This window comes from Scyliorhinus torazame, chromosome 13 (assembly GCF_047496885.1).
Source record: "Scyliorhinus torazame isolate Kashiwa2021f chromosome 13, sScyTor2.1, whole genome shotgun sequence".
Taxonomy (NCBI): Eukaryota; Metazoa; Chordata; class Chondrichthyes; order Carcharhiniformes; family Scyliorhinidae; genus Scyliorhinus; species Scyliorhinus torazame.
Genome location: NC_092719.1, coordinates 170,214,499 through 170,230,133, shown reverse-complemented (window position 1 = coordinate 170,230,133; position 15,635 = coordinate 170,214,499). Strand labels below are relative to the sequence as shown.

The window sequence follows — 15,635 nt, the reverse complement described above, 5'->3', positions numbered from 1 at the left end:
AATTGAGTAATTGGTGTATCAGGTTACTGTGGGCAATTTTAGGTACCCAACTATCAGAATAAAACTGACCAATAAGAAAAAATGCTGTCAAGCATGTGGATTATCCCAGGACCTGGAGCTAATTTACAAAGACAGGCCTAAAGTTGCACTTGTTCTCACAGAGGAAAAGATTACTTCGAGGAAATTGAATCCAGGTGTTTAAAGTGAGAGGCCCAGTGTAGCCAGAAGCACGAAGCTCAACTGCAGTTGATCAACTAGAGAACAAGAGCACAAACAGGGCTCAAGATTAAAGATGGACATTTTGATTCAATCAGATAATATATATTCCAGCATACCAGTTCATGCACGTTGTCATTTGCTGTTTTAAATGAGGATTAAAGAATACATAGATAAAATAAAGTTTTTAAATAATCAATGCAGTATGATGATTCTCATGCTGTTGGTACCATACTTGCATTATCTGGGCATAAACTTGGACAGACGAACAACATAAATTTGACAGTGGAAGTAAAGTTTTGGAATACTATTTGATGAGGAAAGAGCACCAAGCCTGATCCGTCCATCGCCTATCAGTTTCTGAGTCATCGATTTCATTAAACCACTCAATTTGCTGATGTTGGTCGCTATGATGAAACTCTGAAATTGCTTCCCTAAGTCCCAGGGTTCACATTTCCATACCAGCCCCTTGAATGGCGATGTGGGAGAAGGTAGACTTTAATTGCAAAAATTGAAAGTAGAAACATTTAGAACATATATTTATGTGGGGGTACAAAGTTACTTCCAAGAACACATAGTCATGCAAGTTAACTTTGAGCGTCTTATGGATGGGGTACAATTTTGGGAAATCTGCAAAGATTAACGATCTCTCTGATGATTTCTGAAAGATGCCCCTTGATAAGGCTCCACAAGACAATAAGTAAAATATTATCAATTATCATTTGGGTTAAACATATTTCACACACAACATTTACAACTGGGCCAGTATTGGCTCCTATATCCATTTGGGTACAGTGCAGGGTCTGGAAAGATATAAAGAAGTGAGGGAAATGGATGTATTTCATATCCTCAAATTTGATGGAAGACTAACCTAAGGGAACCATTGATCATAGTCGGGTAGCTGGAAAAATGATTGCCATGACGACAGGCAATTTTGCTCCCTCTCCTACGTCTCTTCACTGGCTCCTTTTCTCTTTTGGTTTTGACAGCCTGATTCTCCAAGATAGCGTTCAGTTTTCTAAGAAAAGTTGACAAGCCACCATTAGTGAACACTGATACAGTTTGTCTTAGAAAAGCACTAATTCTGATTGGTGAGTGTACAAGTAATATTTTGGTGTGTAGCACACATAAAGTGATTATCTTTACTTTGTGTAGGTATAACCACAAACTATTTTCAGATTTGTAAGAAAACTCAATCGGAAAAGTAGCTATTAGAAATTATAGTTCAAAAACTGCACTGATATCCTCGAAACCAATAAAGTGCTGTGAACACTAAGGTCAGCATCTACAGAAAGAAGTGGTATATTAGCATTTCATGTGTCGACTATTTGTCAGAACTGTGGTTAATACGAAACAGAACAAAGGGTCAGTGAGGAGATGACATGGGAAATATACACAATGTGAGGTAGATTTTGGAATTGAAGAGGTGTTTGGCAAAGCAGTCACCTAATCTGCATTTGATTTCTCTGATTCAGAGGAAACTGTATGCTAGCTTTGAGATGAAAAAAGACTTACATTTATATTGTGTCTTCCACAACTTCAGTAGGTTCAAAAGCAATACAGCCTATGAAGTACCTTTTGAAGTGGCGTGGGAGGAGGTTTGCCGATGATACAAAGCTGGGTGGGAATGCAAAATGTGACGAGGCCACAAAGAGCCTGCAAAGGGACGCAGGCTCAGATTAAGTGACTGGGCAACAAGGTGGCAAATTGAGTCTAATGTGGGGAAGTGTGAGGTTATTCACTTTTATTGGAAGAATAGAAAAACAGAATTTTTAAAAGGCATGAAACTCGTAAATGCTGATGTCCAGAGGGACTTGTTTTTTTCCCACCAAGGGACGTGAAATTAGCGTGCAGGTACACCAAGCAATTAGGATTGGAATACAAGAATCAGGAAGCCTTGCTACAAGTTTACAGAGCTTTGGTGAGACCACATCTAGAATACTGTGTGCACTTTCGGTCTCCACACTTAAGAGAGGATATACTTTAATTGGAAGCGGTACAGCGAAGGTTCAGTAAATTGGTCCCTGGGATGAGAAATTAGGCATATATTTTCTGGGGTTTAGAAGAATAAGAGGTGGTCTCATTGGAACATTCACATTTTTGAAGGGGCTCGATAGGGTAGACACTGAAAGATTATCTCACTGCACTGGGGAAGCTAGAATACGGGCGTACAGTTTCAGCAGATGGGGACAATCCTTTCGGATTCAGATGAAGAGAAATTTCTTCACTCAAGTTGAGAATCTTGAGAATTCTCAGCTCCTTTGTTGGCCATGCTTCAATGGTGGTTTTCCAGTTTTTGTGGTGTAAACGTATCTTCTGTTTCTTCTGGTAGGTGTTGGCATTTGCATTGCACAAAATATACAAGATCAGTTGATGGACTTGCAATCTCCTGAAAGTGTAATGTTGCAGCTCCCTTGAAACTGCCAATTTTGTAGAAACACTGGATATTTCGATGTTGGGCAGTGAACTGAGGTGATGGGAGTAGGTTCTGATCTGCCATTTGTGGTCTGACTGAATCCATGGATTGTGACTTGTGAAAGGTTTGCTGGTAGACCTAGAATTGCTGGGCCTCTAGTCTCCATGATGTGGGATCCAGGAGGATCGATTGTACTTGCACCCCAGGACTACGAGTCCTGCACATGAAAAAAGTGAACTTTTGTTGTATGCCGAAGGTTTCACAGCAATAGGTTTCGTCATGGCCTTCAATGTTTGTGACTACATGTCTTTCAGAATCCGCAGAGGTAGTATGTTGGCATTTACCCTGTGTCGATTTTGGCCAATAGTGTATAGTTCCCAACTTTTATAGGACAGATGATTTGGATCTTGGCAAACACTTTGGATGGCGTGATGGTATCTATGCTTTCCATGAGATTGACAATGTGAACTGGGTTCACTGCTCTTTGTATCATTGCTTACATCATCGCCGTTTGCTGGTTTATCAGTATATTTCTGACGGGACACCAGATTGTCATTCTTGTTGTTCCTTTGTATCTGGTCTGTAAGGATCAGCACACTGCTCTTTATAGCTTCATCAGCCTTTGCTCCAGTGGCCTGCCACTGCCAATGACCCTTTCTGCCACACGCCTGGCAGAATTGTTGGAAAGCTGGGCATTTCCTTGGTGCATACTAAAAGCCATAACCTTCCACAAGTCTTGCTAGGTTTGGGTGTGCAAATGAGTGCATCAACAAGTGGGATGGTACTTAGGACCGGTAAGCTTAATTGATCTATTTATGGTCTATCCTTAAGTAACTCTTGGAAGTTTCATTTTTAGACTTGTCGAACAGATCTTTCAGGAAATTTTCCATGGGAGTTGATATGATTGCCAACTCGACAATTTTGTCTTCTAACTCTGTGTTTGAAAAATCACAGTACGGACCCTTTTCTCTCCATCTGCTGCTGATGTGGTCTATACATTCTGTAGGATGTTGTCAGAATTACATTAACTCTCGTCGATTAATACGGAAGCTTAACCTTATTCTGAACCAGTCTTCCAATGTAGTCCATATATTTTGGGGGATCCTTACGCTCTTCTGTTATTAATCCTGATGTGTTCAGCCTGTAAAGAACTTCATTTTCAATGCTAGTCAACCTTTTATGGCTTACCTCTATGGTTCACAAACACATGAATCAAGAAACCATAGTTCTGTATGCCGTTTAAGCATTTTGAATTCAGATTGTAGATTAGCTGCATCCCAATTCAAACTGGGGAATTTGTGGAAATTTTTGCAATATCCATTTGACCTTCCTTCTTATTTTTTTCAATTTGTTGTTCAGCAACTCCCGAAGCCAACGTTACACTCGCAACCTTTTCTTGCCCAATTTTTATGATGGTTTTCTTTGTTTGAATCTCCCTCACTTGCTATCAATCTGGCTCACACCCTGGTCACTCGCCTTTTAATAATAATAATCTTTATTGTCACAAGTAGGCTTACATTAACACTGCAATGAAGTTACTGTGAAAATCTCCTAGTCGCCGCACTCCGGCGCCTTTTCGGGTAAACAGAGGGAGAATTCAGAATGTCCAATTCACCTAACAGCACGTCTTTCGGGACTTGTGGGAGGAAACCGGAGCACCCGAAGAAACCCGCACAGACACAGGGAGAACATGCAGACTCCGCAGACAGTGACCCAAGCTGGGAATCGAACCCTGGTCCCTGGCGCTATGAAGCAACAGTGCTAACCACTGTGCTACTGTGCTGCCCATTTTTCAACTGAGCGAACCAGGTTTTCTCAAGCTCCTGTCCCACTTACGGAACTGACAAGCAATGCACTGCATTTTCACCAGAAGGGGTCCATCTGCTTACAAGCTCTTTACTTGGACACCATCCCAGTCTGTGTCTTGAAAGCTTTTCTGTGCAGTCACCACACTGCGATTTCAACACGCTCCAACACTACAACTCCATTGTGGCCTGACCAAAACATCACAGGTCGTCTCATGCCACGTGGCACAATTTAAGGCTGTTCACCATGGCATACCAGATTGAATCTTGCTGCCACTCCGTTTGACATCCGCTGAACACCATCTTCAGTTGTTATAATGACAAAAGGCACAAATCACTCATAAGAGATTGGATAAACACATTGTGAGTTAATTTTTTGAGACTGGACACACGAGAACATTTATTATACAAAAGGAGAAAGTTTGAAGACATCAGCAGCAGAGGTGTGTGTGTGCGTGCTCTGCTAATGGGGCAAAATGAAACTGAGACTGGATCTCTTGACGCACTCCTCTACTAGTGATGTGTTACTATCCTTTAAAGGCATATTATAACAGCCCTTTCTTTTTAAAGATACCTTCCCCCTACCAACAAAGTATAACTATTTACAATGCATGTCCATGTTTAATTACCATCACATATTTGCATCGGGCTAGTGAATCTATGTGTCTCTAAAACCTCGAGGTAAAGATGGCAGTAAGTAATTTGGAAAAGGCTCAAGTTGGTAGTAAGTTAGTGTGACCAAAAGGAACTCCACTATAGTGAATGGAAGAGGATGGGGGAGGGGCAGAATCACAGGACATAGGACTGGCGTACCATATTGAATCTTGCTGCTGATTGAGAAATTCAAATATTCAAATATCAAATTGAAGGATAACCAAGGAATAAATGATATTTCAGAAGCATGGGGCCAGTTTAGCTCACTTGGCTAGACTGCTGGTTCATGGCACAGAGCGAGGCCAGCAGTAAGGGTTCAATTCCCGTACCGGTTCAGGTTATTCTTAACCTTGCCCCTCGTCTGGTAATCCTCAGGTTAAATCACCATCAGTCACCTTTCCTTCACAAAAGGGAAAGCAGCCTATGGTCATCTGGGACTATGGCGACTTTACCTGTTATTTCAGAAGCTCTGGTGTTGACGGTGACGGCAGCAGAGAGAAGTAGAGACCAGGAAACTTACAAGGAAAGGAAAGTGGTAGGAATGGAGAATTGGAAACGCAAGAGTGTGGTGGTCAGTGGGCTTGTACAGATTGACTGATATCGAGAGAGAGAAGCCCAAGAAGGGAAGAGAATAATGTAAGATGACCATCAAAAGGGAGGGGATGGGTAGAACATTTAAGCATAGGTAATGGAATTCTCTCAGTCAATGTGAGAGCCACACTGACAAGGTCATCAATGCAATAGAAAAACAGCTCAGGGAGGGAACATGCCACGTGGCACAATTTAAGGCTATTCACCATGGCGTACCATATTGAATCTTGCTGCCACTCCGTTTGACATCCGCCGAACACCATCTTCAGTTGTTATAATGATATAAAAGGCGCAACTCACTCATAAGAGATTGGATAAACAGTGTGACTGGCACTAAGAATGTGCAACATAGTCTACATAAAGATGGGTATAGATCAGACTCCGTTTCACAGTAACTCTTCTAGGTGAGTGGAATTAAAAGAAATGTTGATGGAGATGAGATCACATTCACCCTGGCATTGGAGATTGCTAATGGATGGGGAATGGTTAGGACATTTAGTGGGCGGCATGGTAACACAGTGGAAAGCACAGTTGCATCACAGCTCCAGGGTCCCAAGTTCGATTCTCGGCTTGGGTCACTGTCTGTGCGGAGCCTGCACGTTCTCCCCGTGTGTGCGTGGGTTTCCTCCGGATGCTCGGTTTCCTCCCACAGTCCAAAGATGTGCAGGTTAGGTGGATTGGCCATGCAAAAATTGCTCTTAGGTCAGGAAGGGTTGCTGGGTTACGGGGAAAGGGAGGAAGTGTGGGCTTAAGTAGGGAGCTCTTTCCAAGGGCCGGTGCAGACCCGATGGGCCAAATGGCCTCCTTCTGCACTGTAAGTTCTATGATTTCACAAAAACATAATCTTGGTCACAGGCAGTTTCAGTCTGTAAAACATGGAAGATGCATTTAGAATATAAAACAGCTTCTGGCTGGAATACATTTGTTGTTTTTGCCCAGTGAATGCTGTTGCAGTGGTAGTTTCTGAAGCCTCTTCCCATGTTTATCACTGTGAGAACACCACAAGGATGGTAGTGGTGAAGTGATGATGGACTATAAGTGGGAACATGTCAGCATCACCCATACCAAAACAAATTCAGAAATTCATCAGAATTCACTCACAGAGCAGAGGATATTTTGCAAGTTATCAACTCACACAGGGAGGGATCAATGGGTCAGTGAGATCCATTGGAATTTTTGAAGGGAGGGCCAGGGTGAGGGGAGACGGCAACTTGCGCACCAAGCCTACTTGTGACAATACGCGATTTTCATTTCAATTAACTGGGTGTTAAGCTCCATCAGGCTGGAGAGGGACCGAATCAAAGTATAATATAATGATCTTTATTGTCACAAGTAGGCTTACATTATTAACACTGCAATGAAGTTACTGTGAACGTCCCCTAGTCGCCACATTCCGACGCCTGTTCAGGTACACAGAGGGAGAATTCAGAATGTCCAATTCATCTAACAGCACGTCTTTCGGGACTTGTGGAAGGAAACTGGAGCACCCGGAGGAAACCCACACAGACACTGGGAGAACGCGCAGACGCCGCACAGACGGTGACCCAAGCCGGGAATCGAACCCTGGTCCCTGGCGCTGTGAAGCAACAATGCTAACCACTGTGCTAAGTTTCAGTGTTAATAACAGGAAGAGGAAACGGTGTGGGGTATATTGCTGCACAGTTGTCAGAAGAACAGTAGGAGTCATTATTGATCGTGGCTACAGATGAAAACTCTTATGCAAAAAAAAGATTGTCAGACTGAGTGCTTATGCTTTTGGTGCTGTTTTATCTCCAGGGTGTCAAAGCAGATCCGGTTCACAAAGCTTCTTCGAGGCTGTTTATAAACCAATAATTTTGTGCGTAATCCTGTGTTCCAGGAATTGCATTGCAAGCCAAGTTCAGTGTAATGTTTTTATTACCTTCTCTCACTGTAGTCAAATAGAACAAATCCACCTGCAGCTCCATATCCAAATAAGCTCAGTAACGGCCACAATAGAGAGTTCACTGCCATTCCCCATGTCAGCTGTAACATTCAGGTTTCCAAAAAAAAAGGAACAGTAAGGAAATTTAATTAGTAAAAGCTATCTACAATGATTTAATGTTCTAGAAGTTTTTATTAGTACTTGAACTTTTACTTGTGCAAACAGTACTTTACATCTGTTGAGGCCTGTAATTTACAGATATTTGTCCATATTAACCTGTGAAATATGTACCATGTGTTTCTGAGAACTAACCTTCCAATAGCACAGTTAGAAAAAATCCAAACTTTTCCCAGACCAAAAGCATACAACCAATATCTGTGACATTTTATTGTCGTTGGGAGTTTATTTTGAAAGCTTGCACATTGCTCTGCCCAGGCAGTTGCCAACAGAAATTTCCTTTCCTCCTTACATCATTTCCTCTCTTGTTTTCCCTCAATTGTTTTTCTGTTTCCTTGGCCAGAGTCTCTGCTTGCATAGCAATAAAAATATTTGTGCCTTTGACTTCTCATACCAGCGAATGGTTGCACTTCCTCAACATCTGTTATAAGGTGAAAGAATTATCTCTGACACTCAATAGAATTTTGTTGGGCTGTACTGCTGAAAGTGAGTTTGGATCTTTTTCTGAGCTGAGTTAATGGTAAAACACCAATCTTGAGTTTGTGCAGTCAATACATTTGAATATCTGTGGCCCGGGGCTCTCTGGCCAGCCTACCTGCTTTTCCCTGATCACTTCTTGAGGCTTTGTAGGATTGTAGAAGCACGGGAAGGTGGTGTTCATCTAAAATGGAATAAGGCAGGCACAACAAATCAAAAGATATGTGAGATTACAGTGCACCAAACACAAGATTGTGGGGGTCCTGTGGTTGTTGGGTAGCGTCCCTGCCTCTGAGCCAGAAGCTCGGGGTTCAGATTATACCCCAGGAAGGTGTGTTTATAACGTGGTCAAACACACTGAGTGTGTCAACCTGTTAATCCGTCCGAACACGCCAATAGCTGGTGGTATGAGTGGGAGAGACTCCTATAATCTTTATTAGTGTCACAAGTAGGCTTACATTAACCCTGCAATGAAGTTACTGTGAAAATCCCTGAGTTGCCACACTTCGGCACCTGTTTGGGTACACAGAGGGAGAATTCAGAATGTCCAATTCACCTAACAGCACCCGTCTTTTGGGACTTGGGAGGAAACCGGAGCACCCGGAGGAAACCCACCAGACACTGGGGGAACATGCAGATGCCGCACAGATAGTGACCCAAGCCGGGAATCGAAACCAGCTCCCTGGCGCTGTGAAGCATCAGTGCTAAACACTGTGCCACCATGCCACCCAGGTTTGCCACCGTCCTGCCACTTTTGATGGAGTAGACTAACGACCTGTTTTGGGAATTACTAGCTATGGAAACAGACAAAAGTCTGCATTAGTGCATCACTAGGTGCAGGGGGAGAATTGGAATGGGATTTTTAAAAAATTCATTCATGGGATGTAGGCGTTACTGACTGGGCTACTATTTAAAAAAAATATATATTAATGTTTTTTAACACAATTTTTCTCCCTTACAAACAATAACCCCCCCCCCCGTAACAAAAAAAAACGAGAAACCGCGCAGAGCAAGATTTATACATGGCAAAATGATATAGTTACACAGCTTTGTACACTGGCCCTCACCCGTACGTGCCAGTTTCCCCAACCCTTCATGTTATCTCTTGCTCATCCACCCTCCCAGGCAGTCCCCCCTCTCTCCCCCCCCCCCCCCCCCCCTCCCAGGACTTCCCCCCCCCCCCCAAGGGTGCTGCTGCTGACCGACCTTCCTCTAACGCTCCGCGAGACAGTCTAGGAACGGTTGCCACCGCCTGTAGAACCCCTGCGCAGACCCTCTCAAGGCGAACTTAATCCTCTCCAACTTTATGAACCCAGCCATATCATTTATTCAGGCCTCCAGGCTGGGGGGCTTCGCCTCCTTCCACATTAGCAAGATCCTTCGCCAGGCTACTAGGGACGCAAAGGCCAGAATGCCGGCCTCTTTCGCCTCCTGCACTCCCGGTTCGTCCACTACTCCAAATATTGCTAGCCCCCAGCTTGGCTTGACCCGGACTTTCACCACCTGAGATATTGCTCCCGCCACTCCTCTCCAGAACCCCTCCAGTGCCGGGCATGACCAAAACATATGGACATGGTTCGCCGGGCTCCCTGAGCACCTTCCACATCTGTCCTCTACCCCAAAGAACCTACTCAACCTCGCCCCCGTCAAGTGCGCTCTGTGGACCACCTTAAATTGTACCAGGCTGAGCCTGGCACACGAGGAGGAGGAATTTACTCTACCTAGGGCATCAGCCCACAGACCTTCCTCGATCTCCTCCCCTAGCTCCTCCTCCCATTTACCCTTCCACTCTTCTACCAGCGCTTCCCCCTCTTCTTTCAACTCCTGGTGTATTTCCGACACCTTGCCCTCACCGACCCATACACCCGAGATCACCCTATCTTGAACTTCTTGTGCCGGGAGCAACGGGAATTCCCTGACCTGTCGCCTCACAAAAGCCCTCACCTGCATATATCTAAAGGCATTTCCCGGGGGTAAGTCGAACCTCTCCTCCAGTGCCCCTCGGCTCGCAAACGTCCCGTCGATGAACAGGTCCCCCATTCTTCCAATCCCCGCCCGATGCCAGCTCTGGAACCCCCCATCCATCTTCCCCGGGACAAACCGGTGGTTACCCCTGATCGGGGACCACACTGATGCTCCCATTGCACCCTGGTGCCGTCTCCACTGGCCCCAGATCCTTAGCGTTGCAGCCACCACCGGGCTCGTGGTATACTTTGTCGGCGAGAGCGGCAGCGGTGCCGTCACCAACGCCCCCAGGCTCGTTCCTTTACAGGACTCCATCTCCATCCTCTTCCATGCCGCCCCCTCTCCCTCCATAACCCACTTGCGGATCATCACCACATTTGCTGCCCAGTAGTAGCTCCCCAGGTTTGGCAGCGCCAACCCTCCTCGGGTTCCAGGAACCCTCTCCTTACTCTCGGGGTCTTATTCGCCCACACAAACCCCATAATACTCCTGCCTACTCTCTTAAAAAAGGCCTTAGTGATCACGATGGGAAGGCACTGAAACACAAACAGAAACCTCGGAAGGACCACCATTTTGACCGACTGCACTCTACCCGCCAGCGAGAGCGGTAACATGTCCCATCTTTTGAAATCCTCCTCCATTGGCTCCACCAACCTCGTCAGATTCAGTTTATGTAGGGACCCCAACTCCTGGCTATCTGGATCCCCAGATACCGAAAGCTCTCCTCCGCCCTCTTCAGCGGTAGGTCCCCTATCCCTCTTTCTTGGTCCCCCGCCTGTAATACAAAGAGCTCACTCTTCCCTACATTGAGCTTATAGCCCGAAAACTCCCCAAACTCCCTTAGAGTCTGCATGACCTCCACCATCCCCTCCATTGGATCCGCCACGTACAGCAACAGGTCATCCGCATATAGCGACACCCGATGCTCTTCTCCCCCTCGGACCACCCCCTTCCATTTATTAGACTCCCTCAATGACATGGCCAGTGGTTTGATCGCCAATGCGAACAACAGGGGGCACCCCTGCCTCGTCCCTCGGTACAGTCGAAAGTACTCCGACCTCCGCCGGTTCGTCACTACACTTGCCTTCGGGGCTCTGTAAAGGAGCTTAACCCAATTGATAAACCCTACCCCGAACCCAAACCTGCGCAGCACCTCCCAGAGGTACTCCCACTCTACTCGGTCAAAGGCCTTCTCCGCGTCCATAGCTGCCACTATCTCCGCCTCTCCCTCCTCCGATGGCATCATTATCACGTTTAAGAGCCGCCGCACATTGGTGTTTAGTTGCCTGCCCTTTACAAATCCCGTCTGGTCCTCGTGGATTACCCCCGGGACACAGTCCTCGACCCTCGTGGCCAGCACTTTTGCCAGCAACTTTGCATCCACATTGAGGAGCGAGATCGGCCTGTACGATCCACATTGCAGTGGGTCCTTGTCCCGCTTTAGGATCAAAGAAATTGTCGCTTCCGACATTGTCGGGGGCAGGGTCCCCTCCTCTCTTGCCTCATTAAAGGTCCTCACCAGTAGCGGGGCCAACAGGTCTGCGTACTTCCTGTAGAACTCCACCGGGAATCCGTCCGGTCCCGGGACCTTCCCCGCCTCCATACTCCCCAAACCTTTGCTCAGCTCCTCCATCCCAATCGGTGCCTCCAAACCAGCCACCTCTTGCTCCTCCACCCTCGGGAATCTCAGCTGATCTAGGAATCGTCTCATCCCCTCTTCCCCCGCTGGGGGCTGGGATCTGTACAGCTCTTCATAAAAGGCCTTGAATACCTCGTTTATTTTAGTCGCACTCCGAACCGTGGCTCCCCTTCCATCTTTGACTCCCCCTATTTCCCTCGCTGCCATCCTCTTACGGAGCTGGTGTGCCAGCATCCGACTAGCCTTTTCTCCATACTCGTAGGTCGCCCCCTGCGCTTTCCTCCACTGTGCCTCCGCCTTCCCTGTGGTCAACAGGTCAAACTCTGTCTGGAGCCGTCGTCTTTCCCCAAGTAATCTTTCCTCCGGGGCCTCTGCGTATCTCCTGTCCACTCTCAAAATCTCTCCCACTAACCTCTCCCTTTCCATACCCTCTGTCTTCTCCCTATGAGCCCTAATGGAAATGAGCTCTCCCCTGATCACCGCCTTCAACGCCTCCCATACCACCCCCACCCGCACCTCCCTGTTGTCGTTGGCCTCCAAGTACCTTTCGATACACCCCCTCACCTTCCCACACACCACCTCGTCCGCCAACAGTCCCACATCCAGCCGCCACAACGGGCGTTGGTCCCTCTCCTCTCCCAGCTCCAGTTCCACCCAGTGTGGGGCATGGTCCGAAACGGCTATAGCCGAATACTCCGTCCCCTCCACCCTCGGGATGAGCGTCCTACCCAGAACAAAGAAATCTATCCGGGAGTAGGCTTTGTGTACATGGGAGAAGAAAGAAAATTCCCTGGCCTGCGGCCTTGCAAACCGCCATGGGTCTACTCCCCCCATCTGATCCATAAACCCCCTAAGTACCTTGGCCGCCGCCGGCCTCTTTCCAGTCCTTGATTTGGAGCGGTCTAGTGCTGGATCCAACACTGTACTGAAGTTCCTTCCCATTATCAGGCCTCCTATCTCCAGGTCCGGAATGCGCCCCAACATGCGCTTCATGAATCCTGCATCATCCCAGTCTTTTTTTTTAATAAACATTTTATTGAGGTATTTTTTGGTTTTACAGCAAAATAAACAATATACATGAATCTATAAACGTAGTGCAAAAGCCATCTCCCTTACAGGTCCCACCTTTATTAACCCCCTACTCAAAGCTAAACTAACCCCCCCGCCCTTCTGCTGATGATTAATTTTCCGCAAAGAAGTCAACGAACGGTTGCCACCTCCGGGCGAACCCAAACAGTGACCCTCTCAAGGCGAACTTGATTTTCTCCAGACAGAGAAAGCTAGCCATGTCCGATAGCCAGGTCTCCGACTTCGGGAGCTTTGAGTCCCTCCAAGCTAATAATATCCGTCTCCGGACTACCAGAGAAGCAAAGGCCAGAACCTCTTTCTCCTCCTGGATTCCCGGATCTTCCGACACCCCAAAAATCGCCACCTCCGGACTCGGTGCTACCCTTGTTTTCAACACCGTGGACATGACATCTGAAAACCCCTGCCAGAATCCCCAAAGCTTTGGACATGTCCAGAACATGTGGACATGGTTCGCTGGCCCTCCCGCACACTTTGTACACCTGTCTTCCACCCCAAAGAACCTGCTCATCCGGGCCACTGTCATGTGAGCCCGGTGAACGACCTTGAATTGTATCAGGCTGAGCCTGGCACATGTTGTAGATGCGTTGACTCTACGCAACGCGTCCACCCATAGACCATCCTCTATCTCTCCTCCCAACCCCTCTTCCCACTTGAGCTTAAGCTCCCCAGTCTGCGTCTCCTCTGACCCCATAAGTTCCTTGTAATTGTGAGAGTCAGAGACCCTCCCTTCTCCTCCCCACCCTCTGGAAACTACCCTGTCCTGTATCCCCCTTGGTGGGAGCAGCGGGAAGGTTGAAACCTGCCTGCATAGGAAGTCCTGCACCTGCAGGTACCTGAATTCATTTCCCCTCGCCAATCCAAATTTCTCCTCCAGCTCCCTCAAGCTAGGAAAGCTCCCTTCTATAAACATATCCCCCATCCTCTCAATCCCTGCCCTCTGCCATCTCCGATACCCCCCGTCCATCCTTCCCGGGGTAAACCGGTAATTATTACAAATTGGAGACCACACCGATGCTCCTACATGCCTCCTCCACTGTCCCCAGACTCTCAGGGCCGCCACCACTCTCAGGGCTGGTGGAGTACCATGCCGGCGGGAAGGGTAGAGGCGCTGTGATCAACGCCCCTAAGCTGGTGCCCTTGCATGAAGCCGCTTCCATACGCTCCCATGCCGACCCTTCCCCACCACCCCCTTCCTGATCATGGCTATATTCGCCGCTCAATAGTAGTTACGTAAGTTTGGTAGCACCAGCCCGCCCTCTCCCCGGCTCCGCTCAAGCATCCCCCTCCTTACTCGCGGGATCTTGCCCGCCCATACAAAGCCAGTGATCACTTTGTTGACCCGTTTAAAAAAGGACCGCAGAATAAAGGTGGGGAGACACTGGAAGACAAACAGGATCTCGGGAGGACCGTCATCTTCACCGTCTGCACCCTCCTGGCTAGTGACAGCGGGAGTGCGTCCCACCTCCAAAAATCGTCTTTCATTTGGTCTACTAGTCAGGCCAGAATTAGCTTGTGCAGCCGTTCCCATTCCTGCGCCACTTGGATGCCTAGATACCTAAAGCTTCCCCCACCACTCTAAACGGCAGCTCCCCCAGTCGCCTCTGCTGTCCCCTCATCTGGACCGCAAACATCTCACTTTTCCCCATATTTAGTTTATACCCCGAAAACTGGCCAAATTCCCCCAGAATCCTCATGATTTCTTCCATTCCCTCTGCTGGGTCCGATACATACAGGAGCAGGTCGTCTGCATAAAGCAAGACTCTGTGCTCCACCACCTCCCCCGGGACCAGCCCCATGAGGCTCTCGGTGTAATTGCCAGCGGCTCTATGGCTAATGCGAACAACAGTGGGGAGAGGGGGAACCCCTGTCTTATCCCCCGATGCAGCCTAAAATAGTCCGATGTTGTCCTATTCGTCAGTACGCTCGCCACAGGAGCCTGATACAGCAACCTGACCCAGCCAATAAAGCCCCGCCCAGTGCCTCCCACAGATATTCCCATTCTACTCGATCAAAGGTCTTCTCTGCGTCCATTGCGAACTCTACCTCCACCTCCCTACCTTCCGGGGGCATCATGATCCCGTTTAATAGCCTTCTTACATTGGCCACCAACTGCCTTCCCTTAACAAACCCCGTCTGGTCCTCCCAATAACGTCCGGAACACAATCCGCAATCCTAGAGGACCAAATTTTGGCCAGCAGTTTGCCGTCCACATTCAATAGGGATATCGGCCTGTAGGACCCATACAGCTCCGGGTTCTTGTCCCGCTTCAGGATTAGCGAAATCGTGGCCTGTGACACCGTCGGGGGAAGCACCGCTCTCTCCCTTGCCTCATTGAATGTCCTCATCAACAACGGCCCCAATATCCCAGAGAAAGTTTTATAGAACTCCACTGGGTACCCATCCAGCCCCGGGGCTTTACCCGCCTGCATGGCCTTCAGACCCTCCACTATCTCTTCCATCCTGACCGGGGCCCCCATCCCTTCTACCAGCTCCCCGTCCACCTTCGGGAAATTCAGCCCCCCTAGGAAGTGCCTCATCCTCTCCGGCCCCGTTGGGGGTTCCGACCCGTACAGCCTACTGTAAAACTCCTTAAACGCCTTATTCACCCCTGCTGAGTCTCCCACCAGGTTCCCGTCTCCATCCTTTACTTTTCCTATCTCCCTGGCTGCCTCCTTCTTTCTGAGCTGCTGTGCAAGCATTCTG

General features: G+C 47.8%; 1 protein-coding gene across 7 annotated transcripts in view; it reads right to left on the bottom strand.

Annotated features, from left to right (window-relative positions):
• The window catches only part of LOC140388365 (uncharacterized), a 114,181-nt gene that overhangs the window by 16,420 nt on the left and 82,126 nt on the right, over positions 1 to 15,635 (bottom strand). For 6 of the 7 annotated variants that reach the window (XM_072472415.1, XM_072472413.1, XM_072472416.1 and 3 more), the window contains 3 exons: positions 8,358 to 8,423; positions 7,583 to 7,686; positions 1,088 to 1,234 (listed from right to left, as the gene is read on the bottom strand). In XM_072472415.1, coding sequence (XP_072328516.1) covers positions 1,088 to 1,234; positions 7,583 to 7,686; positions 8,358 to 8,423 — 317 coding nt within the window. The remainder of the gene's footprint in view (positions 1 to 1,087; positions 1,235 to 7,582; positions 7,687 to 8,357; positions 8,424 to 15,635) is intronic. The other variant, XM_072472417.1, reaches the window with a different exon arrangement.